The sequence below is a fragment of the Schistocerca nitens genome, chromosome 2 (genome assembly GCF_023898315.1).
Source record: "Schistocerca nitens isolate TAMUIC-IGC-003100 chromosome 2, iqSchNite1.1, whole genome shotgun sequence".
Lineage (NCBI taxonomy): Eukaryota > Metazoa > Arthropoda > Insecta > Orthoptera > Acrididae > Schistocerca > Schistocerca nitens.
Genome location: NC_064615.1, coordinates 88237119 through 88264682, shown reverse-complemented (window position 1 = coordinate 88264682; position 27564 = coordinate 88237119). Strand labels below are relative to the sequence as shown.

General features: G+C 45.2%; 1 protein-coding gene and 2 non-coding genes across 3 annotated transcripts in view; 1 reads left to right on the top strand and 2 right to left on the bottom strand.

Moving 5' to 3' along the window:
• The window catches only part of LOC126234848 (chaoptin-like), a 166248-nt gene extending 147277 nt beyond the window's left edge, over positions 1-18971 (bottom strand). Inside the window, exon 1 of the mRNA XM_049943590.1 lies at positions 18749-18971. Within this exon, the coding sequence (XP_049799547.1) occupies positions 18749-18971 (223 nt within the window). The remainder of the gene's footprint in view (positions 1-18748) is intronic.
• On the bottom strand, positions 13121-13195 carry Trnat-ugu (transfer RNA threonine (anticodon UGU)). Its single transcript has one exon. It is a non-coding gene; the product is annotated as a tRNA-Thr (tRNA).
• Positions 13538-13612, top strand: Trnat-ugu (transfer RNA threonine (anticodon UGU)). Its single transcript has one exon. It is a non-coding gene; the product is annotated as a tRNA-Thr (tRNA).
• Positions 18972-27564: the final 8593 nt, after the last annotated feature.

Here is a 27564-nt window from a genome sequence, read left to right as displayed (position 1 = left end):
AGTTCTGTTACTGAAGTGCACTTTGGATGAAGGGCCACTTCTGGGCAGGGGTAGGTTGCGTCTGTGAGTCAAATACACTCCTGGAAATTGAAATAAGAACACCGTGAATTCATTGTCCCAGGAAGGGGAAACTTTATTGACACATTCCTGGGGTCAGATACATCACATGATCACACTGACAGAACCACAGGCACATAGACAAGGCAACAGAGCTTGCACAATGTCGGCACTAGTTCAGTGTATATCCACCTTTCGCAGCAATGCAGGCTGCTATTCTCCCATGGAGACGATCGTAGAGATGCTGGATCTAGTCCTGTGGAACGGCTTGCCATGCCATTCCCACCTGGCGCCTCAGTTGGACCAGCGTTCGTGCTGGACGTGCAGACCGCGTGAGACGACGCTTCATCCAGTCCCAAACATGCTCAATGGGGGACAGATCCGGAGATCTTGCTGGCCAGGGTAGCTGACTTACACCTTCTAGAGCACGTTGGGTGGCACGGGATACATGCGGACGTGCATTGTCCTGTTGGAACAGCAAGTTCCCTTGCCGGTCTAGGAATGGTAGAACGATGAGTTCGATGACGGTTTGGATGTACCGTGCACTATTCAGTGTCCCCTCGACGATCACCAGTGGTGTACGGCCAGTGTAGGAGATCGCTCCCCACACCATGATGCCGGGTGTTGGCCCTGTGTGCCTCGGTCGTATGGAGTCCTGATTTTGGCGCTCACCTGCACGGCGCCAAACACGCATACGACCATCATTGGCACCAAGGCAGAAGCGACTCTCATCGCTGAAGACGACACGTCTCCATTCGTCCCTCCATTCACGCCTGTCGCGACACCACTGGAGGCGGGCTGCACGATGTTGGGGCGTGAGCGGAAGACGGCCTAACGGTGTGCGGGACCGTAGCCCAGCTTCATGGAGACGGTTGCTAAAGGTCCTCGCCGATACCCCAGGAGCAACAGTGTCCCTAATTTGCTGGGAAGTGGCGGTGCGGTCCCCTACGGCACTGCGTAGGATCCTACGGTCTTGGCGTGCATCCGTGCGTCGCTGCGGTCCGGTCCCAGGTCGACGGGCACGTGCACCTTCCGCCGACCACTGGCGACAACATCGATGTACTGTGGAGATCTCACGCCCCACGTGTTGAGCAATTCGGCGGTACGTCCACCCGGCCTCCCGCATGCCCACTATACGCCCTCGCTCAAAGTCCGTCAACTGCACATACGGTTCACGTCCACGCTGTCGCAGCATGCTACCAGTGTTAAAGACTGCGATGGAGCTCCGTATGCCACGGCAAACTGGCTGACACTGACGGCGGCGGTGCACAAATGCTGCGCAGCTAGCGCCATTCGACGGCCAACACCGCGGTTCCTGGTGTGTCCGCTGTGCCGTGCGTGTAATCATTGCTTGTACAGCCCTCTCGCAGTGTCCGGAGCAAGTATGGTGGGTCTGACACACCGGTGTCAATGTGTTCTTTTTTCCATTTCCAGGAGTGTATTTTATTGAAACTCGTCAGACTATACCCGTAGCGCTACTTTTCAGTGCGGTGCGGCGTTCACGGCCCCTCTCAACACATTGTGAGGATGGCATATGGTCAGGGGCAACGGCAGCTGATGGCCAATAGCAATGGATATCTACACCCAGGAGTAGTGTCACCAGGAACTGGCCTTCGCCCAGCGGCACTCTCCATGGCTGCCCGTGGACGGTGCGAGTGACGTCAGAGTACTAGCAGCTAATGCCAGACTCCAGTGTCGAACCGCGCCTGTGAGAGTGGCGGTGTATGGTACCAAATGGTTCAAATGGCTCTGAGCACTATGGGACTTAACATCTGAGGTCATCAGTCCCCTAGAACATAGAATTACTTAAACCTAACTAACCTAAGGACATCACACACATTCATGCCCGAGGCAGGATTCGAACCTGCGACCGTAGCGGTCGCGCGGTCCCAGACTGAAGCGCCTAGAACCGCTCGGCCAGCCAGGCCGGCCGTGTGGTACCAGGGCGCCCATGCCAGCAGAGGAGGCTGAGTGACTGTCCTGCCCCAATCCCAATCTGCTGCCCTCCATGGCAGGAGTTTGGCTGCTACTGGAGAGAGATGGGTTGGGTTGTTTGGGGAAGGAGACCAGACAGCGAGGTCATCGGTCTCATCGGATTAGGGAAGGAAGTCGGCCGTGCCCTTTCAAAGGAACTATCCTGGCATTTGCCTGGAGCGATTTAGGAAAATCACGGATAAACTATATCAGGATGGCCGGACGCGGGATTGAACCGTCGTCCTCCCGAATGCGAGTCCAGTGCTGGAGAGAGTCTCGAGGTCGCCCGCCAGAGGAGAGGACGCCAGGTACAGGAAGGAGAATCTGGTGCTAGAGAATGGTGCAGTGGTAGAGGCTGGAATATGTCCCAGCTGTCCCGTATTTCTCTGAGGCCTCGTACAGCCTTATCGGCCGACATGCTGCCTCCTGTCACTTTGAAACAAAACCCGTGGCCAAGCGATGTAGAAACAGCTTGGCTCGTCCTGTGAGAGCCTCGTCTTACCAGTTCCCTAGCAGATTGCGGAACTTGGCCTGGTCAGGCTTGCGAAGCATAACAGCTCGATTGGTGCAGCCGGCATGTCGACGCCTTAGCGCCCGTAGCTGCCTATGGATCCTTCAATTGGTGCTGCTAGTTTCTGCAGTAACGTGGAAAAAACAGTGGCGGTGCTACAATACACTTGCAAGGTAACAGACAAAATACGAGGTGTGCAGTACCTGTTGACATTTAAATGCATGACTGAATAAGTATCGTTTTTAACTGGAATTGAAGTACTTTATGCTAAGAAACCTCGCCGTGTCTTGATTTCACGTAATTTCATCTTTTTGGAGACATTATAAACGTTCTTGATGCTGCTCTCTTAAGCAAGTATTTTATTAGCCATTATTTCTGTAACATGCCAGGATAAGGGATTATTTTAAGGGAGGCAATGTTATTCTAATATACTTTCCGTTAGTCGAAAAGATCCTCAACATAAACGAAAAATATATTCCACAAAAGGGAAGTACTGTATATATAGCGAAAGTCGATATACTGAGGCTTAATAGCGTTTCCCTTATGACAGGTTTTATCATAGGCTGGAAGCTACCCTAAGTTCTTTTGCACTGCAGTACGCTGAATGCCAATAGCGGATTTCATCCTCTCCCTGTCTGTTATAATCGGCAAGAACCCAAACACTACACATCAGTCATCAAACCCACGAGCACGAATTACTTCAGTCGAAACACCATACAAGAAAGTCACCAAAACCGACTCAACTGAAAGGATTGTATCAGGCCATAAAGTACTTGTAACATATTTCCAAGCCGCTCAGGTGTTGTAGCCCTGTTATGCTATGGTAGTCGCTCCAGGCAGTTACTGGGGTTCTCGGAATGGGTTCGACCTGAAGAGGGTTGGAGTTTCCATAATCCTTCTAATCCGTTGGTTTTAGAAGGAGAGAAATCTACCCAACACGCCCATTGTAGAAATGGTGCTTAATATCCCGCCAGAGGGCAACACTTTACAGCAGGAGCAAGTCAACGTTCAACGACAATGCCTGCTTTTTCCAACCATTTTCTGAATGACCGAAAGGTCTAAATAAAATCTTTTTGGTTTTCAGCTGCGTTAAGTGGTTAAAGTCCCACGAGCTTTCGACCGAGCTCTCCACGGCCATTGTCAAAAACTATTTTTTGGAGCTATGGCAAGCGGCTGAGATGGCAACTTGTGATGCCTCCGGGGTAGAGTTTATAACGTAGTTATCATTTAGAATGTCTCGGAGGAGGGTTCCTCCGTAATCAGCAGAGTTTCATTTCATGGGGCAAAGTATTCTAAAGTGCGTTCCCGTACACAGGCATCGCCTGACACTTAGTTATTTTCCTGCTGTTCTCTGTGAATGTTGCGGTGTAATGAGTATGGACTTCTTTGGTGAGTCAAAAGTTTGGCGGAAAGGAGGAGCTAATAGCTAGCAGTACGTTAAGGTCTTAGTGAATGAGACATACTTGCTAATGTTAATTGTGTGCAAAACCGAGAATGTTTTTTGAGCATTCTTTTCCCTACTGACATTGAACTATGTCCCTTTTGGTTACTAGGGTAATCATCAACAGCAACTTTGCTAACAGACAGTTGAAAGCTATTCATTAAACCTTAGTCGGCCAGTGTGGCCGCTACGGTCGCAGGTTCGAATCCTGTCTCGGGCATGGATGTGAGTGATGTCCTTAAGTTAGTTAGATTTAAGTAGTTCTAAGTTCTAGGGGACTGATGACCTCAGATGTTAAGTCGCATAGTGCTGAGAGCCATTTGAACCATGAAACCTTAGAGGTCAATCTTTATAGTCCAGTGTTCGGATTTAGCAATCTTAGCTGAAAGTAGTTACGTAGCAACAAGTCTTTTAACTATTGGCCGTGGCGTTGAGAGAAGGCCAGTTCGAGGCTGGTGAGTCTTATTTAGCTTGTCTGGATAGTGTGGCACAGTAGACAATTAATGTGGGTGCGCCGGAAGCCTTTCTGATGAAATCCATGGAGCAGTGCGTCGCATCATTTGAGGAAATTGAGGAAAGTATCGGTATGCAAGACGCACAAGTTTCTGATCGTCAAAACACAGGCACTTTACTATTTTATTTTTTCAGTCGGCTATGGTGCACGTTTCTTAAATGGTTGTAGCCTTATCTGCATTCCTGGACTCTTGTTCCTTAGTCTTCCTTTCGTTATTCATATAATATATCTATCTTCGACTCTCCTGTCGCCAATAATAGCATAATCGGTAATGTCGTTGTACTTGAAAATGGGCTTAAGGATCGTGAACGCTACGATTCTGTTCAGTTTTCTCTCTGTTTCATTCTGTCACTAGACAATGATCGTTTTGTGAACTGTATAAATCAACGGTTGAAATGACAAAATTTCGTAGTTACTCAGTAATTCTACCATCTGATAAAAAAGATGTAAAGTGGATACTTCTGTTGACGTAAAATGCATGGCCATGCATTGTTGAAATCGGTATGAAAGCGATGGATTTCACCATGAAATCGCTAGACATTTTTATACATTAATTTTAGGTATTTCAAACTTCGAGGTAACAATACACTAGGTTTCAATGATTTTCTCTGTTGCATTGTAAGTAAAGTTAGTCAGAAATTTTTTAAGCTGACAAAAAACACTCGTCATGCACTTGGAACTGTCAGAAACAGTTTTTTCTTGTGCAGCCACTCGATAATAGCTAAGTTAAGAACTTTACTGAAATCCATAGAATGCGCACTGTATACTGGATCTCATTCTTTCCATGTAACATTTTAATGACATTATGCCCAGTATCCTACATGCTGGAATACACAAAGGAAAGGTTTTTGTGAAATAATCACACCACTCTGTTCAAAAATTTTATTTTATTACTCTGCAACTAGTTTCGCACTTACTGGTCTTTTTCTGACAAAACTCTTAAAATTTTAAATATTATTGTGGTTAATACCACATGTCTATAATTTTGAAAAGTATCCTACTGTTTCTTATCGCTGTACGAAGTGCTAGTCCAAGGATATAGCGTAACACCATTAAGTTTGGAACTTCACTTAGATCGAAACTACAGTAGTAGCAGAGTAATAGAATAATAGCTTTCAGCAGCTTGGTGTGGTTATTTTAGAAGAAATTGTCTTCTGTGCAAGGAATGATGCATAATTTTATGAATGTATTACAGAAAGGGAAGACAGTAATTCGTTCATGTTGTATGTTTATGTTAACAACAGCGATTCGTTTTTGTACTGTTGAAGTGGGAAACGCAGAACTGGCAAGCGCAACCATTTATCTCTCTGCTATAACTTTGAAATACCTCATTCATAAATGATAACTTTCCCGGAACGTGTCAGTTAAACCAGCTGAATATGGAACAGGTAAATTCAATTAATGCCAGTGAGATTAAACTCTTTATAATTATTTCTACTATTCATTTATGAAATACGGTCGTATGAACTAAAGCCTGACAAATATGGTTACCTCTGTTTGCATCAAAAGCAAAATTGAAATGAAGTAGTCAGTTGTTGGATAAATTCTTAAAGGAAATAAGACAGGAGAATCCAAGAGCAAGGGGTGTAGTAGGATTGGGGTGGCGGGCAGCACTCTGTGAATGGCGTATCTTTGTCTTAAGTCGTATCACCATTGCTTGTGGCAAATCACGCTTTGCTGGCGAGGGGTAACAAACGTCACACTTTGCAGTATTGCAATGGAATCTGTGTGTGCTTTTGTTTCAGGAGTAATTAGTGACCCATATTCTAATCCAGCACATTCTATAACTATCTAATCATACATGTCTGGATCCATGCTCACACAAACCATTCTCTGTTTTAATGCTGCCCTTTCCCGTATTTCAGACATCTAGGCCTGACACGTACTTTGTACGTAGTGATCTTTAACCAACTACTCAAACTTAAAGGTGTGATTTCCGACAGGAAATGCGGCAAGAGACTCATGTGGATATACGGACGGATGTACATTTCCCGTGATGAATGACACTGAACGATATTTTATACCATTACTCGATTATAACACTGTGTCATTTCCACAAAAGATATTAAAAACGTCCCTCGTGAGAAGCACTGCAACGGCAACATGTCCCATTAGTGAATGCCGTATTCTTTCAGATATTCCAGCCCCTGTCGGAATTTCATCGCGTGCTCCTTTGACACACCATTGAGGTGTTGACGCATCAGGAAGCTGCTCGCCGTACACAGTACATCTGAGATGCCACCGCAACCAAACGTCAAGGGCGATCATGTACGGCGTCAAGATGTGCCCGACTCATATCGTCGGCAGAACAGTCGGCAATCCCTTCTGAAATGGAATGGCGCTCCATCACGCACCAGCCAGATGATATGTCGTTCTCCCTGTCTTATGAAGTGTGACTCAAGGAAGTCGAGTGATTGTCAAAAAATGGACGAAAAAGAGTTTCATGTGGTGACTAAACATTACTTTATGAAAGGCAAAACGCCTCAGGAGACTACAGAGAAGCTTGATAAACATTACAGTGACTCTGCACCTTCGATTAGAACAGTTTGTAAATGGTTTCAAAATTTTCAGAGTGGCCAGAAGGACATAAGTGATGCTGAACGTTCTGGACGCCCTGTGGAGGTTACCACTCCAGAGATCATTGATAAAATCCCTGATATCGTGATGGATGACAGAAGAGTTAAGGTGCGTGAGATTACTAGTGATGTGGGCATTTCGAATGAATGGGTACATAATATTTTGCATAAACATTTGGACATGAAAAAGCTATCCCCAAGATGGGTCCCGCGATTGCTAACGCTTGACCGAAAAGGGAATCATATGAAGTGTTGTAAGGATGGTTTGCAGCTGTTAAGGAAGAATCCGCAGGACTTTGAGCGTCGTTTCGTCACTGTGGATGAAACATGGATACATTAATATACTCCTGAGACCAAACAACAATCGAAACAATGGATTACCAAGGGAGAATCTGCACCAAAAAAGGCGAAGACCATTCCTTCAGCCGGATAGGTTATGGCGACTGTCTTTTGGGATTCGCAAGGGATAATCCTCATCAGCTATGTGGAAAATGGTAAAACTATTAGAGGTGCATATTATTCATCATTATGGGACCGTTTGAAAACCGACCTGCAAGAAAAGCGCCGGTGATTGGACTGCAAAAATAGTCCTTTTCCATCACGACAATGCACCAGCACACACCTCAGCCGTTGTGGTCGCAAAGTTATAGGAAACAGGATTCCAACTCACATCCTCCCTATTCTCCAGACTTGACTCCCTCAGACTACTATTTGTTCCCCAATTTGAAGAAATGGCTGCCGGGACTAAGATTTTATTCAAACGAGGAGGTGATTGCAGCAACTAATAGCTATTTAGCAGACTTTGACAATTCCTATTGTTCGGAAGGGATCAACAAATTAGAACAGCGTTGGACGAAGTGTATAAGTCTAAAAGGAGACTACGTCGAAAGGTGAAAAAGGTTTACCCCAAACACGTAAGTAGTTTTTATTTTTGCACGGACTTTTCAAACGCTCCTCGTATTAACTATCTCCCAAAACACCATTAAGCTGAATTAACTACACTGACTCATGAGGTACTTCATGCCAAACCACCCCCGCCTGGGGCCTCACAGGATGGCGTTAGTGGAGCGTCATGTTCTTGGAACGTCGCTTTTCCAGCCTTCACTATCATGTTTCAAATCCTACTGGCTACCTCTGCTTCATGTAGCTCTTTATATCCGTACACAAAGCAGAATGGCCTCGTTTCTGTACCTTCACGGGAAAACTCTTGCCAGTATCGAGGATTGAACCTCTCTCCTCCGAATAAGTTAGACATCTACATCACAATCGGCAAGGGACCTAATGGTGTGAGGTGGAGGGTACTTTTTGTGCCACTAACTGAGCCCTGCAAACCTGTCCGCTCGCGATAGCTCGTGAGAATAATGATTGTCGCTAACTGTCTGTGCTGACTCGAATTTCTTGAATTTTATCATTACGCAAGACGTATGTGGGGGGAAGTAATGTCTTGCCCGACTCTTCCCGTAAAGTGCTCACTCAAAATTTCAATAGTAAATCTCTCCGTGATGTACAGCGCCTCTTTTATAGCGTCTTCCAGTGGAGTTTTTTGACGATCTCCGTAACGCTCTCGCACCGGCTAAACGATCCCGTGACGAAACGCACTGCTCTTCGTTGGATCTTCTCTATATCTTCTAGCTGGTAGAGATCCAAGACAGATGAACAATAAGAACTTCGTTCGTGGATGAGTTATATTGCTTTACGATTCGTCCAATTAGTCTGAGACTGGCATCTGCTTTCCCCACTATTTGTTTTGTGGAGTCATTCCACTTGAGGTCGTTCTGTATAGCTACTCCTACATATTTTACAGTAGATACAGTTTCCAGCGGTTTGTCGTCAATACTGTAGCTCTCCAGTACTGGATTATTTTTCTACGTATCCGCAATATGTTACATTTATTTATGTTTAGTGCAAACTGTCAGAGCCTGCACCATTCATTAATTCTTTGGAGGTCATTCTACAAATCGTTACTATCTCCCGACGTTGCTACTTTGTTACAGACAGCTGCATCATCTGCGATCAGCCTTAAATAGCATCAGACGCTTTCTACTAGTTCAATTACATATTTAGTACACAATAACGCTCCTATCACACTTCCTTGGGTTACTCCGAAAGTTTTCTTTATATCTGTCGATTTTGTTCCGTTAACAGCAACGTGTTGAGTTCTGTCTTGAAGGAAGCCTTGAATCCAGTCGAAAATCTGTTCCGATACCCGGTAAGCTCGTACGTTTTTCATTAAACGGTTGTGCGGCACGATATTAAATACCTTCCGGAAGTCAAGGAACATGCCATCAATCTTAGCACCGTTAACTAATGTGCCGTCGATCTCATGCAGGAACATAGCGAGCTGAGTTTTTCAGGATCTCTGTTTCCGAAATCCGTGATCCTCTATTAAGAGGAGATTTTCATGATCAACAGTCAGATATAAAGCTCCACTGCAATCCGTCTAGGTTGATAATGAGGTACTCTTATTGTATTCCATTATTAATCTGAATTCACTGTCGTCTGAGGAAAAAAGAAGAAAAGTATGACCCGTAACTATGGACAGCTCGAATTTGGTAATTTTAATCCAAATGTGTAAATTTCTACTCCAGTTGCTGCCCTCTTTTGCACTAATTCCTTCCCCCCTGGGACAATATTTACAGTGAAAGAAGTCGCTTGAGTATTATCGAGTTGGGGTATGCTGATCTCAAGAGAGGATTTGTTGGAAACCGCTGGTATACGATTACCTAGTTTCCCATGTAAAGTAGTTGCTTTTCGCACAACAACAAATAAGTTTTAGCTTTTTGACAGCACAGAATGTATTATTTATACACTACTATTCATTTCCATATGTACTCTTGTTCACTTTCCTTACTTTGTCAATTCTGCGCCATTTAAAAGTTTGCATGTATTGCTATTCGTGTTTGAACTGCAGAAGATGTATGCGATCTGAAATTTCACGTGTGATTAGTGAAGAACACTCGCAATAGATGAGAGAGCCCATTTCAGGATGAGACAACTGTAGTTAATAAATAAAATTTTGGTCCAGACTTCTGAATGTGCATCTTCATCTGCCTGGCAGAGGACACGTTTTAATGTAGGATGTATTAAGCTTTCTTCCCGCGTAATATACTTATGGAGCGTGGAACGAATACCGTCCGTAGGGCTCTATTAGGATTGTTATTTGCCTAATTTTATGTGTACGAAACAGATACGTAGACGGGTGCAAATTATTCGTAGTGTTTACCCGAAAAAGGTTCTTTAAATTCTGTTATGAAATTCTTTCGAGATCTACAGCACGGTCCTTCGAATTTCTTCTAGCCAAGAGTTCTGTAAAATTTTTTTTAAAATTCAATCTTTCTTTTAAAGTCACGTATCAATCAAACACGCCAGTGACCATAACGACGCTTTGTACAAGTTCGATGACCCTTGCTAGTCCAAACTAGGCATCATTGAAGCGAGGTTTGCACAATTATTCTGTATACAGTCCCTTGCAGATACATTGCCATTGCCCAGTGTCATAACAGTGGATACCCGGTAAGAGCGCTGCCTGTGAAAATCAAGGTTCCGGGTTCTCATGGCCGTTCCGTACTCAGTTTTACCCTTCCAGTAGCTTTGAAAACAGCGAGCACTCCACTGCAGGGTGAAAAGCCTCATCAGATTATACTGATGATTCGTAAGGTACCTTGAGCTTTACCTACAGTTGAGCCTACATAATTGTTCTACAGCAGTTCGCAACATATTGCTGCTTTCAAATACGTATATGTAATAACTGACTCTATCTGGGACTCACTGATCCTGCAGCTAAATGATAACCGATGGTTACACTTGTTGAAGATCATAACTTTACATTTCTCCACATCTAGATGTAGTTGACAGTCTCTGCACAAGTAAATATTTTCTTGTCTTCTGATGGAATATTATCGAAATTGTTACCAGATGTAATTTTATTATAGGGAACTGCAACATCTGGTAATAATGTGAGTTTTCGACTGACGATACCCGTTAAGTCCTAAATATTTAACACAAACAGAAACGATCGTATTGGTCTCATCTGGGGCCTTTCAAATATTACTTCAGAGTCTGTAGATGACTCTGCAGCCGAATAAGTTGCCTCGACCTGCCAGTCAGAATTTTCTAGTTCCAGTCAAAAAATGGTTAGATATCACACAGGAATGGTTATTCTTCAGTTGATGTTTATGCAGTAACGAATACAAAGTTTCTGTAACACTATGAACACTAAATCCATCAGGTTTCCTTTTAATCATGGCATTGGGGATATGTGTAAAGATTGCGGGTTGAATTTCACACGATCGGAGTTTTGAGAACCAATGATGATCTCCATAGAAAATATTAACTTGTTCCTCGTAGGTCATAATGTTTGCCAGGATTATACTACAAATATTTACGTGAGATACGGGACATTGTTGCTGTGGGTCACAACTTGTCGCCATAGCGAATATCCGCATAGTGGGAATGAGCGATAGTTCTTCGTATACTCTGCCATATATGAATGTTGTTCTTACATCACGAGGACTTTTCACAATATTCTTCGCAAATCTGGTTCCATAATATGAGCTCTGAAAGTAAGAAAATGTACTGTGGCAAATGTAATTAAATTCCAAGTACGTGCAATCCGTCCATGGTAGATCAGAAACCTTCGTTCGACCTATTCATGAATACTGGACCTCAGTCTGGGAACACTATCAAGTGATATATTAAAAAACTAAAAACCCGCCTCTATTGCGAAAAAAGCACCTAGTGTTAACCCAGGTTTCGGCGTAGATAACTACACCTTCTTCAGAACAATAAAACCCACAAGTGTTAAGAATACCTTTGTCAATGATTAAAAGAACACCGTAGCTATACATTTATAAACGAAAAAGAAAAGCAAAACACAAACAGTACATATGTACAAAGTCAAAGTCAAGTTAAGTAGTGGTTTTGACTTTGTACGTATGTACTGTCTGTGTTTTCCTTTTCTTTCTCGTTTATAAATGTATAGCTATGGTGTTCTTTTAATCATTGACAAAGGTCTTCTAGGCAGTTGTGGGTTTTATTGTTCTGAAGAAGGTGTAGTTATCTGCGCCGGAACCTGGGTTAACACTAGGTGCTCTTTTCGCAGTCGAGGCGGGTTTTAATTTTTTTAAATATTAACCAACGATTGCTGACGCGCTGCGATGTTGAAGGTTCCTGTCAAGTGAATCTATAGTGAAGTTAGCGAACATTCTAGGAAAGGTTGCATATTATGTAACAGGTTCGTCTAGTCTTTGCGTAATTGTCGCGGACGTACTCACTGAACTCCAGGAGCATGTGCTTGAACACCAGTTATCTGATAACAGCCACAAAAAACACGTTCAAGAAGAGCCAAGCAAACATTGTACGAAATGTCCGCGACAGATAAATTACTAAAATTTGAGCTAACATGAGGTTAACAAGAGTGATTCTCCGCGCAGCATGTATGAAAGAAATATGAGGAAGAATGGTGATAATGATAGATGTACTCGACGTAAACGTGCCGTCTATACATGTAGATTTGATTTTAAAATAGTATAGTTGATACACAAAATACAAATAAACTATTTCCTCAAAAGTTCCTTCAAGGGTGCATGAATATACTCGCGATCTGTTTGTTAACTGCCACCAGGCCGGAATGGAATGGCATGCTTTCAGGGGCGAAGACTGTTAAATGAAATAGCGTTGGTATTGAGGTACCGCCTGAACACGATACATCATATGTTGTTTGAAAAATATTTTATCCCCAGCGTCATCGTTCTGGAATTCCTCTTTTAATGATGCCATACATATCCGTATGGCAGACAATCTTATCAAAAAGTATGCGGCATATCAGCTAAGCATTGTCTTGAATCCAGCACAGACCTCCATTAAACGGAAACGGGAGAAAGAAGAACCTTCGATTTCTGACCCTATGGAGCAAATCAGAGGGAGTTAATTCAGCTTTTAACCACGTCAACGTCCGGCAGTACACTCATTATGAAATGATAATTAAATAGACACCCTAGCTGCAAATAGGCGTTGATATACTTCACTGGGGACATGTTGAAAATGTGTGCCCCGACCGGGACTCGAACCCGGGATCTCCTGCTTACATGGCAGACGCTCTATCCATCTGAGCCACCGGGGGCACAGAGGATAGTGTATCTGCAGGGACTTATCCCTTGCACGCTCCTCGTGAGATCCACATTCCCAACATGTCCACACCACTACATTCGTAGTGCGCCTAATAGATGTTTGCCCAGCATACTCATTACTCGTGGCAGGTTAATCTACCAAGTCCCGTACGAGTTCGGGCATAGCGTGTGCGTTCACACAAGAAGGTCAATGGCCGGGAAGCCATATTTTAACTATATATGACGGTAGTATCTGTTCCCGAAAGAACACATATGTAGTGGTGTGGACATGTTGGGAATGTGGATCTCACGGGGAGCGTGGAAGGGATAAGTCCCTGCAGACGCACTATCCTCTGTGCCCTCGGTGGCTCAGATGGATAGAGCGTCTGCCATGTAAGCAGGAGATCCCGGGTTCGAGTCCCGGTCGGGGCACACATTTTCAACATGTCCCCAGTGAAGTATATCAACGCCTGTTAGCAGCTAGGGTGTCTATTTAATTATCATTTCATTTCTAGCAAAGCTGCATGGTCATCCACGGTATGTGTTCTTTCGGGAACAGATACTACCGTCATATATAGTACACTCATTGCCCAGTGTGCACACGCGGAAGGACGGCCAGAGTGGCCGAGCGGTTCTAGGCGCTTCAGTCTGGAACCGCGCGACCGCTACGGTCGCAGGTTCGAATCCTGCCTCAGGAATGGATGTGTGTGATGTCCTTAGGTTAGTTGAGTTTAAGTAGATCTAAGTTCTAGGGGACTGATAACCCCCGCAGTTAAGTCCCATAGTGCTCAGAGCCATTTTGAACACGCGGAACGTTTGTCTTCAGCTTTTAACAGGCAGTAATACCAGCGCTATTTTAACCTGCTGAGACTACCTCCCCGTGCATGATAATTCCTTTTCCGTATCCCGAGAAATTTCGACACCGCTGCCCGAGTATCACTAGTTGCCTCCTCCAGCAGTTAACATAGCAACAACAATCACCTAAAGACCTCGAACAGCTGTGTTAAAGAAATGGAGTCAGACTTGAACAATATTACAATGAAATGAATACCCTTAGCTGCATACAGGCATTGATATAAGTCAACGAGGACAGTTGAAAATGTACGCCCCGACCGGGACTTTTTTTTTTCAATTTGTTCGTTTTCGTTCGTTGTATCTGATCGGGGCGGACGTCGTAAGACACCCTTTTAAGGTCGTTGTTGATGTTTTAACTCAGTTTTTTTTTATTACAGAGGGCAGGTAACCCTCTGACCGAACACGCTGAGCTACCGTGCCGGCTGGGACTCGAACCCGGGATCTCCTGCTTACATGGCAGACGCTCTGTCCATCTGAGCCACCGACGACATAGAGGGTTGTGCGACTGCAGGGACTTATCTCTGGCACGCCTCCCGTGAGTCCCAAATTCGCAACTTATTGTCCCGCACTATATTCGTACTGCCCCTGCTTTACCGCCGACTCCTGTAAGAGTTCGGGCACTGTTTGTGCATCCGCACAGAAGAAGATGGTCAAATGGCCGGTGGGCCTTAAGATGACAACTGTTCTTTCGGACATATTTGAAAGAACAGATATCATCTTCATATGTATATTGAACAATATTATCTGGCGACATTCCCCGGGATGTGTATTTGCAACAGGTCGTCAGGGCAATACCCGTTATGTCTTATTTGAAATGATATTGGTAGGTATTTAATCTGAGAAGGCACAATATGCTGGAATTTCGCACTATTCCTCAAAATATTGAAATTGTTTCACTTTTGAGACGACTGTTGAAATAGTCTTGAGTCTGTCTTTATTTTTATTGTATTGTTCCCTGCGGTGGTATCTTCGGATTGTTGTACTGTATGCACAAATTACGGATTGTTCTGCGTCCCGGTGTGGTTTATTGTTAAAGTTCCGAGAGCGTACGTTTCTGGAAGAGCCAACCAAGATATTGGTTCCCACCTGCGTATCTCTCGCGAAAAGGCCATGAAAATAACCTTGGCTGACCAGCAGTTTTTCTTCCCGTGAACCATTCGTAACTGGAACAAGAAAATGGAGAAGTGACACTTTTACACAAATTTCCTTCCGTCACACTGTTAGGTGACTTGCGGTCTTTAGATGTAGATGTACACTCATGCTTATAAATTACGGGTAATTCCAAAATGTGGTACCAGACAACTTGGCACTACACAAAACTGGTGCTATTAGCATAGGCACATGGGGAACACACACGACATAGATCTCTAAGTGGACGATATTGGTGATAAGTTGACAAAACCGTCCCGTAACACATATACCACAAAAAGCCACTGTTTCCTGCGCATGTACCCCGACATCAATATGAGATATGATCACCACGCATACGTACACAGGCCGCATAACGGGTTGGCATACTCTGAATCAGGTGGTCGAGCAGCTGCTGGGGTATAGCCTCCCATTCTTCCACCAGTGCTGGTCGGAATGCCTGAAGTATCCTACAGGTTTGAAGAAGTGCAGCGATACGTCGACCGAGAGCATCCCAGACGTGATCGATGGGGTTTAGGTCTGGAGAACAGGCAGGCCACTCCATTCACCTGATATATTCTGTTTCAAGGTATACGATGGCAGCTCGGTGGGGCCCTGGGTTATCATCCATCCGGAGGAGGATGGAACCCACTGCACCCCTGAAAAGGTGGACATACTGGTGCAAAATGACGTCGCGATACACCTGACCTGTTACAGTTACTCCGTCAAAGACATACAGGGGTGTACTTGCACCAATCATAATACCACCCCACACCTTCAAACTACGACCTCAATACAGGTTCCTTTCAAGGACATTAAGAGGTTGGTATCTGGTTCCTGGTTCACACCAGATAAAAACCCAGCGAGAATCACTGTTCAGACTATACCTTGACTCGTCTGTGAACATAACCTGGACCACTGTTCCAATGACCATGTACTGTGAACCTGTGAACCTGTGAACAGGGGTCAGTGGAATGCACCTAGCAGGTCTCCAGGCGAATAAACCATGTCTGTTCAGTTGTCTGTAGACTGTGTCTGGATACAAGTGTTCCAGTGGCTGCGGTATGGTCCGGAGCAAGGCTACCTGCAATACTCTGTGGCCGTCTGCGGGCACTGACGGTGAGATATCGGTCTTCTTGTGGTGTTGTACACTGTGGACGTTCAGTACTGTAGCGCCTGGACAAGTTTCCTGTGTGCTGGAATCGTTGCCATAATCTTGAGATCACACTTCGTGGCACACGGAGGGCCCATGCAACGATCTGCTGTGTTGGATCAGCCTCCAGTGGTCCTAGTATTCTACCCCTCATAACGTCATCAGCATGTGTTCTTTGAGCCACTTTCAACACATAGTTAGCATTAGCACGTCTGAAAACGTCTGCACACTTAGTCGCTGCACCATACTCTGACACGCAGAGACGACGGCAGGTGATATATACCCGCAAACCGCCCACCAGATCGTTGTTTCAACATGTATCAGCATTATCCTTAATTTATGAGCATGGGTGTGGATATCTGGCTCATACAGCGACTCCATCTTACGATTAACTTCCAGCGAAGCTAAACGAGCACAAAAAAAAAGTAGCAAATGGCTCCGAGCACTATGGGACTTAACAGCTGAGGTCTTCAGTCTTCAGTCCCCTGGTACTTAGAACTACTTAAACCTAACTAACCCAAGGACATCACACACATCCATCCCCGAGGCAGGATTCGAACCTGCGACCATAGCGGTCGCGCGGTTCCAGACTGTAGCGCCTAGAACCGCTTGGCCACTGCGGCCGGCAGCACCAACAAATATAAAGCTATTGAAGCACAGTTCTGTCTGAGTGATTGTACACACTTAAAAAGTCGCAAAAACCGTCGAAACGTCTCTGACAAGATGACGTGCTCCTATACGATAACGAGTATCACATTTTGCAAACAGCACACGTCAGTGATTCCAGATTGACCTTTCTATATCGTTCCGAGCTATAAGAAAGAAGCGTACGAAGGTTCAGGCCGACGCCACAACCTGCAGTCAGTACAGTACTATACAGAAGGAACAAAAGTTTATCGAATCATGGTGACCGTTCTGAAAATTACACTCCTGGAAATTGAAATAAGAACACCGTGAATTCATTGTCCCAGGAAGGGTAAACTTTATTGACACATTCCTGGGGTCAGATACATCACATGATCACACTGACAGAACCACAGGCACATAGACACAGGCAACAGAGCATGCACAATGTCGGCACTAGTACAGTGTATATCCACCTTTCGCAGCAATGCAGGCTGCTATTCTCCCATGGAGACGATCGTAGAGATGCTGGATGTAGTCCTGTGGAACGGCTTGCCATGTCATTTCCACCTGGCGCCTCAGTTGGACCAGCGTTCTTGCTGGACGTGCAGACCGCGTGAGACGACGCTTCATCCAGTCCCAAACATGCTCAATGGGGGACAGATCTGGAGATCTTGCTGGCCAGGGTAGTTGACTTACACCTTCTAGAGCACGTTGGGTGGCACGGGATACATGCGGACGTGCATTGTCCTGTTGGAACAGCAAGTTCCCTTGCCGGTCTAGGAATGGTAGAACGATGGGTTCGATGACGGTTTGGATGTACCGTGCACTATTCAGTGTCCCCTCGACGATCACCAGTGGTGTACGGCCAGTGTAGGAGATCGCTCCCCACACCATGATGCCGGGTGTTGGCCCTGTGTGCCTCGTTCGTATGCAGTCCTGATTGTGGCGCTCACCTGCACGGCGCCAAACACGCATACGACCATCATTGGCACCAAGGCAGAAGCGACTCTCATCGCTGAAGACGACACGTCTCCATTCGTCCCTCCATTCACGCCTGTCGCGACACCACTGGAGGCGGGCTGCACGATGTTGGGGCGTGAGCGGAAGACGGCCTAACGGTGTGCGGGACCGTAGCCCAGCTTCATGGAGACGGTTGCGAATGGTCCTCGCCGATACCCCAGGAGCAACAGTGTCCCTAATTTGCTGGGAAGTGGCGGTGCGGTCCCCTAAGGCACTGCGTAGGATCCTACGGTCTTGGCGTGCATCCGTGCGTCGCTGCGGTCCGGTCCCAGGTCGACGGGCACGTGCACCTTCCGCCGACCACTGGCGACAACATCGATGTACTGTGGAGACCTCACGCCCCACGTGTTGAGCAATTCGGCGGTACGTCCACCCGGCCTCCCGCATGCCCACTATACGCCCTCGCTCAAAGTCCGTCAACTGCACATACGGTTCACGTCCACGCTGTCGCGGCATGCTACCAGTGTTAAAGACTGCGATGGAGCTCCGTACGCCACGGCAAACTGGCTGACACTGACGGCAGCGGTGCACAAATGCTGCGCAGCTAGCGCCATTCGACGGCCAACACCGCGGTTCCTGGTGTGCCCGCTGTGCCGTGCGTGTGATCAGTGCTTGTACAGCCCTCTCGCAGTGTCCGGAGCAAGTATGGTGGGTCTGACACACCGGTGTCAATGTGTTCTTTTTTCCATTTCCAGGAGTGTAGATCCAGTATAGTTCTTTATTTATTTTTTTTAACCAACTTGGTATTCGTTTAAGACGTGAAGTAAAGTAAGATGGCAACTCACGTGGCAGACGCGAGAAGGGCACCCCGAGGCAGGTGACGTCACGCAGCGGGCGGGCGGCGTCGGCGGGCAGGGTGGTGATGCGCGCGCCCGGGCCGCCGCCCGCGCCTCCGCCGCCGTCCTTGCACGAGCACATCGTGTTGAAGCCGCACGGCGCCACCTGCTCCGCACCCGACGGCACCAGGGTTGCCAACAGCAGCGACCACCGCAGCCATGGCGGCCACATCTGCGAGCAGCGCCGACCGACTACATTAGTCTGTACAAGTTCTGTTGATCGTATACTCACCTAGCGTTTACTAGTGTTTTACTTTATATTGGCTAATAATGCTATCCCAGTATTAGTTGTGTACCACGTTTCTTGTATGAAGATAAGAGAGAAACTGCTCGCTAACGTTAACAGCTATATGTTGCGTAGGCCATCTTCGGTTGGACTGTGGTTACTGCCCAGAGCTGCGGCGGTTGTGGGGCCTAAGTGACCAACTGCTTGTGCCGTTGGCGTTGCTTGGAATTTATGTCTCCCCTGCTTGAGCTAGTCCATATGTCAATTCCCGAGGATGGAAGTCAGACATTGACAGAGTCCCGGATATAAGGGTGGAAAGTGGAAAGGGGTGGTGTTGTAAGCAGGGTGTTTACGTTTTTATGTTGGTAACGCCACGTAGCGCTCTGTATGAAAATCTCTGACTGTGCTGTGTGCAATCTGTGGCTGGTTGACATTGTTGGAATATTTGCTATTGTAGTGTTGGGCAGTTGGATGTGAACAGCGCGTAGCGTTGTGCAGTGGGAGGTGAGCAACCAGCAGTGGTGGATGTGGGGAGAGAGATGGCAGAGTTCTGAGAGCGGACAATCTGGGCGTGTGTCCGTCAGAAAAAGGAAATTGGTAATAATGGATGTCATGAACTTATATATATATATATATATATATATATATATATATATATATATATATATATATATATATATATATACACCTGGAAATTGAAATAAGAACACCGTGAATTCATTGTCCCAGGAAGGGGAAACTTTATTGACACATTCCTGGGGTCAGATACATCACATGATCACACTGACAGAACTACAGGCACATAGACACAGGCAACAGAGCATGCACAATGTCGGCACTAGTACAGTGTATATCCACCTTTCGCAGCAATGCAGGCTGCTATTCTCCCATGGAGACGATCGTAGAGATGCTGGATGTAGTCCTGTGGAACGGCTTGCCATACCATTTCCACCTGGCGCCTCAGTTGGACCAGCGTTCGTGCTGGACGTGCAGACCGCGTGAGACGATGCTTCATCCAGTCCCAAACATGCTCAATGGGGGACAGATCCGGAGATCTTGCTGGCCAGGGTAGTTGACTTACACCTTCTAGAGCACGTTGGGTGGCACGGGATACATGCGGACGTGCATTGTCCTGTTGGAACAGCAAGTTCCCTTGCCGGTCTAGGAATGGTAGAACGATGGGTTCGATGACGGTTTGGATGTACCGTGCACTATTCAGTGTCCCCTCGACGATCACCAGTGGTGTACGGCCAGTGTAGGAGATCGCTCCCCACACCATGATGCCGGGTGTTGGTCCTATGTGCCTTGGTCGTATGCAGTCCTGATTGTGGCGCTCACCTGCACGGCGCCAAACACGCATACGACCATCATTGGCACCAAGGCAGAAGCGACTCTCATCACTGAAGACGACACGTCTCCATTCGTCCCTCCATTCACGCCTGTTGCGACACCACTGGAGGCGGGCTGCACGATGTTGGGGCGTGAGCGGAAGATGGCCTAACGGTGTGCGGGACCGTAGCCCAGCTTCATGGAGACGGTTGCGAATGGTCCTCGCCGATACCCCAGGAGCAACAGTGTCCCTAATTTGCTGGGAAGTGGCGGTGCGGTCCCCTACGGCACTGCATAGGATCCTACGGTCTTGGCGTGCATCCGTGCGTCGCTGCGGTCCGGTCCCAGGTCGATGGGCACGTGCACCTTCCGCCGACCACTGGCGACAACATCGATGTACTGTGGAGACCTCACGCCCCACGTGTTGAGCAATTCGGCGGTACAGCCGGCCGAAGTGGCCGTGCGGTTAAAGGCGCTGCAGTCTGGAACCGCAAGACCGCTACGGTCGCAGGTTCGAATCCTGCCTCGGGCATGGATGTTTGTGATGTCCTTAGGTTAGTTAGGTTTAACTAGTTCTAAGTTCTAGGGGACTAATGACCTCAGCAGTTGAGTCCCATAGTGCTCAGAGCCAATTCGGCGGTACGTCCACCCGGCCTCCCGCATGCCCACTATACGCCCTCGCTCAAAGTCCGTCAACTGCACATACGGTTCACGTCCACGCTGTCGCGGCATGCTACCAGTGTTAAAGACTGCGATGGAGCTCCGTATGCCACGGCAAACTGGCTGACACTGACGGCGGCGGTGCACAAATGATGCGCAGCTAGCGCCATTCGACGGCCAACACCGCGGTTCCTGGTGTGTCCGCTGTGCCGTGCGTGTGATCATTGCTTGTACAGCCCTCTCGCAGTGTCCGGAGCAAGTATGGTGGGTCTGACACACCGGTGTCAATGTGTTCTTTTTTCCATTTCCAGGAGTATATATATATATATATATATATATATATATATATATATATATATATATATATATATATATATATATAATGACTTTTGAACACAATTAAGGTAAATACATTTTGTGTTCTCTATCAAAATCTTTCATTTGCTAACTGTGCCTATCAGTAGTTAGTGCCTTCAGTAGTTTGAATCTTTTATTTAGCTGGCAGTATTGGCGCTCGCTGTACTGCAGTAGTTCAAGTAACGAAGAATTTTGTGAGGTAAGTGATTCATGAAAGGTATAGGTTATTGTTAGTCAGGGATATTCTTTTGTAGCGATCATTGAAAGTCAGACTGCGTTTCGCTAAAAATATTAAGTGTCCGTTTTTTGTTGATCAGAATAAGTAAAGAGAGAAATGTCTGAGTGCGTTCAGTTTTGCTCAGCTGTTTGAAAATCAAATAATGTAAGAGATTTATCAGCACAGTAATTTATAATTTTCCGAAGGGTACTTTTCAGTGTATACTAACCACACTACTTTATGTGTTCGTCTTACAAAATAGATTGTTGTTGAAAATCCATTTGAGCCAATCAGAGAAACATCTGTTGCCATAGATATCAATCTCCCTGTAAACTTAGGAGAAGCACACTGGCTCTAACTGGCTTTTCTTTGGGAGATTCACTGCCAGATTGTTATTGGACCCCTTCAGCTGCATACTTATTAACCGTAGTATTCGATAAAGAATTGTAGCTTTCTAGGATTCCTCAAAATAGATCATGGAGCACTAAATTGCTTAGGGCAAAAGCTGGAATACTTCCTTAGAAAATGAAACGGCCAATTCCTTTCCCTGCCATTTACCAATCTGGGTTTGTGCACTGTCCCTAACAAAAGTTCCACAAGGAATGTCTAGTGGCAACCGTTGTAACGGTTGTGTAGTACTACGAGGGAAAACCAGAAGTAATAGCAGTGAATTCTCAAATGTGAAGTAAAATAAACATATCACCAATGATGCGGGCGTATGTGTTTGAAGGTAAATAAACCGGACACATCTAATAAGGCAATAGATTACGTGCACAGTGAATATCCAGCATTAATCTCTTGAGTTGAAAATATGAAGAAGCAATGACACAAATTCAGGGACAATGTATATTGAGCAGACTCGTTTTAATTTAATAGGCAAGTTAGAACATACTATTATAAGGGAAATAAGCCTTTTCCAAGAGCTCTGAGCCAAAATTATTTCACGTCTGCCAAATAGGACATCCGCTAATATCTTTTAAAAGACGAATCCAAATGCTCAGTCTGGATATAGTGAGGATTACTAAAGTGAAACGGAAGGGAAACGGGGATTTCTGGTCAGGCGAATGTAGGTTAATAACAGCAGCAGCGGAAGACGGTGTTACTGGAGTAGAATTTATTATTAACACGAAGGTAGGTGAGAGTGTGTGTTACTGCGAACAGTTCAGTAATAAGGTTATTCTCGTCAGAATCGGCAACAAATTAACGTCATCAGGTGCACTTCAGAAATATATGCCGACTTCACAAGCCGAACGCAAAAATGGGGAGAGAGTTTCTGAGGGCACTAAGCGGGTATTCCGGCGTGTAAAGTGAGATTCGAACGCGGTTGAGAAAGGAACAGGAGAAAGATGGAGGGAGACAGAAAATTGAGCCTTGCAAAAAATTTCAGTTAGTAGTAGCGAATACATTGTTCAAATATTTCAAGAGGTGGAGGTACACTAGCAAAAGGCTTGGAGACACGGGAAGATCCCAGCGGGATCACCTCATGGTCAAAAAGAGATTCCGAAATCAAATACGGGACTGAGTGCGTAATAATGAAGGTTAGCATGAAGATTAAGAAAATCCTGTGAAATCGATGTGGAAAGAAATGGGATATGGAAGTCCTGAAGAAATATTGTGAGTTGCGTTTGATGTTCGCTAACGCTGTACATAAGGCGATAGTGAATATCACAATAGACAATTCAGTTGAAGAGGAATGAACATCTAAAAAAAGGGCAATAAAAGAAGTAGAAAAGACAAAGATACAAAAATAGCAACGGAGAAGAAACCTTGTGTAATAGAAAAATTAAGTTTAAAATAGCTACCTAATTTTGAATTACGTGTCCAACAGTAATTTCAAGAAAAAATAGTACTACCAATGATGAATTAAAGAATCAGCCAAGCACCTTACGGCGGTGGTAAGCCGGTTCCAGTCTGATCACTAGCATTTGCATGGGTGAGCGTCCGGTTCTGCCGAGCGCTGTTGGCTAGTGGCTTAGTGAGGCCATTTTAGGAGCACCTGAATTGAAATGTAGCTCTTTTTTTGTGTCTTCAATTAATGTGAGAAGTAGCTCCTCCGATCACGAAAACTGACAACGGCCGATGGAGCGGTGTCCTGACCACGTGCCCGTCCATATCCGCATCCAGTGACGACCATTGTCTGAGGATGACACGGCGGTCGGTAGGTACTGTTGAGCCTTCTGAGGTCCGTTCGGAGTTAAGTCTTTAACTCAAAATCAAATGCAACGACTACTACATCTGTGAGATTCTATAAACATCAGGCGAAATAAAATTCTCCTCTTCTAGCAGCTGATTATTGAAGGAACCTAGCTCAACCAAAGGCGGACGTAGGAACTCGTCAATACCAGTTTTAGCAAATGGCCGTCGAACACAGACGTATGCCGCATGCCTATTCGAATAACATGAAATAGCTATAGAGTAATGAAAAAACGTTTTTGCATCCCTAGTGTAATATTTGAAACGTTTTTGGTGGTTGATACGTCACAGCTTTCAGATAACTCATTTGTTGGTAATCATGTTGTGCCGACGCCTGCTGCTATGAAATGCTACCGGTTTCGATATTTACTAATAATCATGAGTGACGACAGATTTTTCAGTTACGTCATCCGTGTGGATAGATAGACAACTTCAGTCCCTCTCGACGTAACTTGAGAAGTGCGAACTACAAGACAGATCTCAATACATAAAATTTAAACATTTTCAGAAAATCCAGCGTGTCAGTAATATAACAATACGCCACATCAACATTCAGGCCAAAAGATGTTGGTTAGTGTGTACTGTTACGGAATAAGTGTAACAAAAGTGGTTGAGGAACTGGAATGTATGTATGAATGCATGCATGTCTGAAGGAACAGTGCATCGTTCTTCGTAACAACACAGGCACTGTAATATTCGCTGATACCGGGCAGCGTCCTCACCTGTACGATAATTATATAACGTGTGTACGAGTATAGGTGGAACGTAGGAACGGCGACGTATGGAGGTTTGGGTTTGGCAATGACTCGTGCGCTGGTAGCCAATGCGGTTAAAACGACCGCTTCCTTAAATCGAGAAATCCGGGTTCGAGTCCCGGTACGGCACCAATTTCTACTATTGTCACTCCCTGACGCAGCTAATGGTTGTTCGTAAACGCAACTGCGAATACATTTCACCTATCGGACAGATTTAGAAAATTTAAATTTTGAAGAAGACTGTACATACGATCAGTATGCAGCCACCGTCATTATCTCTCGTAAGGATCATGAGAATAAAATAAGCTTAGAATAAGGGCGTACGGAGTCATACTGACAGTCATTTTTCCCTCGCTCGCTACGTGAAAGGAACACAACAGCAAATTTATGAGAACTTTACGATGTACCTCCAGTACGCACTGTCCAGTGGCTTACAGAGTATTTATGTAGGCGAAGAACTTTCGTTAGTTTTTGCATAGTACGATGAAACATGGAAGTTCTCAAAAATTGGTAGCAGTGGGGTAAAATTTGCTTAACCATAGTTCAACGACACCGTTTACATCTAGCATCATGTTCTTCCTGCTGGGAAACTGTGGGGCATCTGCATATATTGATCTTTAATTTCGACATTTAGGAAAGTGAAAAAGTAAATAATTTCGAAGAGTGCAACAAGAACGTCGAAGTTAGCATAAACAGACAGTCTTTAATTATGATAATGGAGAAACAAAATCTAAGATAGAATTACCAAAGATGACCTCTCATTTGTAAGACAGGAATGAACTTAATATCATGGACGTAACTAAACGTATGAGAAACTTGGGACAATTACATAAGTTGTGGCCCCTCTCTCATTCCCGTGTTACCAAGACATAGCTCATACGCTGTATTTCATTGCAAACCCCTTCCCTCTCTCGCCATTATCTCTCCTCACCAGAACCAGAGCACCCAAGAATGGTGCTGTTCACCCACTTTGGTTAAAAAGTAAAATAGTTATGAAAAGCTTTTTTAAAGACAGTTTTATTTTTTACACTTTAATAAATTTAAGTGTAATCTTAGCAGTGCATCGTCCTGCATAACAATGCCGAGCTCCTCGTTCTTACATTTTACATGTGACACATGTAACAAATACTACGCACTACCAAAACCAATTTATTATTATTTTTAGGAAAATAAAACCTTCAGCTCTTTCAACAGTGTTAGGTACTGTTACATTTTTCAGGATATCTCTAGATACATTACGGTAGCTTCATACAAGTGAGCATAAACAACTCTGCTAAGTCTTGGACACTAGGCATTTTTAACCAAGTTCTTATCAACAACAATTGTGATGGAAATTGAGGAAAAACGTTGTCGGAAAAATGTCGTAAAAGATTTAAAAGCTTAGTTACAGGGTGTAAATGTGAAACAGACTGTATTGATCTGTGTGCGTCTGTAACTTCCTTCCTTCTTTCCTTCTGTGATTCCACATTTTCAGTTGTGAATAAGAAAGTGTCACTTTAATCCTAGTGGCCGGCTCTGTCAGCTTCTGGTCCTCGCGTAGCTCGCAGAAGTGCTTCTTTACCACTGTTACTCTCAATGTCCCATCTCTCACAGAAGCTGAAAGCTTCGTCAAAGAGACTGTCGAATGAGTATTTGATGCTACCTGTTTCAGACAACGCTGTTCCTCAGAGCTCGTATGCAGCTGCAATGCACATGCTTACAGGCAGCCGGGGCTTACGTGCTATGCTGATCTTTCCTAAGACTGCTAGAAGTTACTGAACACGTAACAAAGCTGTTACTTCAGTTTTTGTTGTAGCACTCATCTTCGTACTTCTTGTGTTAATTAAATTTCGTCAGAGCCTTAAGAAATTCAACGAAACTTTCTTAAAGCGCACGGATGGCATTACAACTATCACCTCCCTACATTTGGTTTACTGGTTTTAGCTCTACCTTGGAATTACTCATAGAACGCCCGCCCGGCTAACCGTGCGGTCTAACGCGCTGCTTCCCGAGCGGGAAAGCGTGCCGGTCCTCGGTACGAATCCACCTGGTGGACAAGCGTCGAGATCTGGTTTGCCTGCCAGCCTGTAGATGGTTTTTAAGGCGAGGGGCTCCGGAACGCCCTATACTTGCAATGTTAAAATAACGCTTATAAATTACATCTTTCCTCACAAAGTATTTGAGGTAGGAAGTTGAACTTTTTACAGATTATTTATTGGAATATGGGCTACAACTTAACACAGGGATTTTACAAAATTTTAGTTCAGTTATTAAAGATGATTTTTTTTTCAATTGTAATGAAAATTCACAACATTTTTTTGCAATTTTTTATTTATATATTCAAAAATATACAGTTTTTTGGAAAAAGGCTGTGTTAAATTATGCAGAAGGTACTGTGTAACATTTACTGAAAGTTTGAAACAAATATGTTTGGAAGATCCTTAGAAAACATGTAATTAGTATGAGAAAATAAAAGTTTTGGGAATCGAGCGACAAAGATTGGATTGTTAAGGCTTTCGTGGCCACTTGTTGACAAACTGCCTATTGGCTTCTGTCTCGGGTTCTTCGGCCGACGTTCATCTAATGATTTTTCTGACGTTTCGCCAGCACGAGTGGCTGGCATTGTCAAAGCTTCACCCTCCATTGCCGGTGGTGAACTGGAGGCGAGCTCGCGGCCGCAGACTATATGTACCTGGCGCGCCAACGTCCGAGGGCTTCTCCGCGGTCAAGAGGAGAACCGCACCGGAAATGACCGCGGAGAAGCCCTCGGACGTTGGCGCGCCAGGTACATATAGTCTGCGGCCGCGAGCTCGCCTCCAGTTCACCACCGGCAATGGAGGGTGAAGCTTTGACAATGCCAGCCACTCGTGCTGGCGAAACGTCAGAAAAATCATTAGATGAACGTCGGCCGAAGAACCCGAGACAGAAGCCAATAGGCAGTTTGTCAAAGATTGGATTAAGTTTTTAGTGCATTCCAGGTCCATAGGATGGATTATCTTCATCCTCTGCAAACTCCTCCTCCAGCTTCCTCTTGTTCCTCCTCCTGTTT